Source organism: Lipotes vexillifer, unplaced genomic scaffold (assembly GCF_000442215.2).
Source record: "Lipotes vexillifer unplaced genomic scaffold, Lipotes_vexillifer_v1.1 scaffold395, whole genome shotgun sequence".
Taxonomy (NCBI): domain Eukaryota; kingdom Metazoa; phylum Chordata; class Mammalia; order Artiodactyla; family Lipotidae; genus Lipotes; species Lipotes vexillifer.
The window spans coordinates 6,760,089-6,761,785 of NW_006797390.1; the positions used below are offsets into that span (position 1 = coordinate 6,760,089).

At 55.8% G+C, this 1,697-nt stretch overlaps 1 protein-coding gene across 2 annotated transcripts in view; it reads left to right on the forward strand.

Moving 5' to 3' along the window:
- The window catches only part of DDX11 (DEAD/H-box helicase 11), a 27,310-nt gene that overhangs the window by 23,168 nt on the left and 2,445 nt on the right, over window positions 1-1,697 (forward strand). For both annotated transcript variants that reach the window (XM_007469463.1, XM_007469464.1), the window contains exons 19-20: window positions 899-971; window positions 1,284-1,387. In XM_007469463.1, coding sequence (XP_007469525.1) covers window positions 899-971; window positions 1,284-1,387 — 177 coding nt within the window. The remainder of the gene's footprint in view (window positions 1-898; window positions 972-1,283; window positions 1,388-1,697) is intronic.

The window sequence follows — 1,697 nt, forward strand, 5'->3', positions numbered from 1 at the left end:
TCCGGACGCACAGGCTCAGCGGCCACGGCTCACGGGCCCAGCCGCTCCGCGGCATGTGGGGTCTTCCCGGATCGGGGCACGAACCCGCGTCCCCTGCGTCGGCAGGCAGACTCCCAACCACTGCGCCACCAGGGAAGCCCTCCCTTTCCTTTCTCACATTAAAGGGAACTCAGTCAGCTTTAACTTCCCAGCATGCTCTGGCGATGACAGTGCACAGGGTGGTCTGCGTTCCTTCTGTTAGCTGTATGGTTGTCTGCTGGGAGAGATAGGGTAGCTCCTTCGGCCAGTCTCTCTTGAAACGCAGAATGTTACGAATAACCTCACAAGGACTGTCCTTGCGTGTATGTTTGGTGTGTGGAGCTGTACTTCAGGGGATGCTAGATATAGGGGATTATGGGTTAAAAAGTAAAAATATGTCTACTTTGTTAAATAGTGTCAAATTCCCCTTCCACAGGAGTTGTGCTATCCTGTGGCCCACAGGCAACATGTAAGAATGCCTGGTTCTCCAGAGAGCAGTCAGACTTTGGGATTTTTGCCGGTTTGATAGGTGAAAACCTGGAGCTCTTTAAAAATACAAATGCATATGTCTTCCCACCAGAGATTCTTATTCAATAGTTTGGGCTGGGCCCTGACCACATGTATATGTTTTAAATTCCCAGTGGTGATTTTGTTGCATAGCCAGGGTTTAGAACTACTGTTTCAAATTGCTGAATCTCTCTTGCTGTTCCCACAAGTGGTTTAAATGAGGCTGCCAACACTGGGTATCATTATTTATTTTTTTTCTTTTAACGAGTCTGTTACCAGCCTTTCCTTTTGCCTCTTTTTTGTGTTCTTACGTACTTGTCGCCTCCTGGCCCAGGCCTCTGGGAGATGACAGAGCTGGCTTTGTGGTCTGCAGGTGTCCGACTTCCGGGAGCAGCTGCTGGCGTGTGCCGGGGTGGAAGCTGAGCGCGTGGTGGAGTTCTCCTGTGGTGAGGACCCATGCCCAGGGTTTCGGGGCGGGGCCTCGTGTCACAGTTCAGCTGTGTGCTGTTATCAGGCCCGGGGGCTGAGGCCACGAGGGCAGCTTCCTCGCGAGCTCCCCATCTCCGGGCTCTCCTGCTCTGCGTCTGCACGGAGAGGCCTGGAGAGGCCTGGGCATCGCTGAGTCGGTCCCATGTGGAAATGGGGTGGGGGCTGTGAATTGCTCTTCCTAGTCTGGAAGACGGGGTCGGGGGATGCTCTTCCTGGACTCTGCCTTGCGGGACAGTCGACTCCAGTTCAGCCTCACTGGGTCTCGCCAGGTCACGTGATCCCTGCAGACAACATCCTGCCCCTCGTCATCTGCAGCGGGCCCTCCAACCAGCAGCTGGAATTCACGTACCAGAAGAGAGAGCTGCCTCAGATGGTCCGTACCAGGCAGCCTGCCTTCCCACGGCCTTTGCGGGGGCAGGAGGCAGACTTAGGGCTGGGGGCACCCTGCCCAGGGCCGAGCATTCAGGCACTGGGCTCTCCCATCACAGCTGGCACAGGGTGGGCAGGATCTAGAAGTTTACCACGGAAGGTCTGAGCCATCTCCAGCCTCATGCCTTCGGCTGCTGAGGATGTTTTCTTTAAGCAAAGCTCACGAGCAGGCTGCTCAGTGCCTTTGGTTCTCTTGCCGTCTGGCTTTGTGGGCTCCGCCTGGGCAGGAATGCGGGGGGTGGGGGCACACCTCT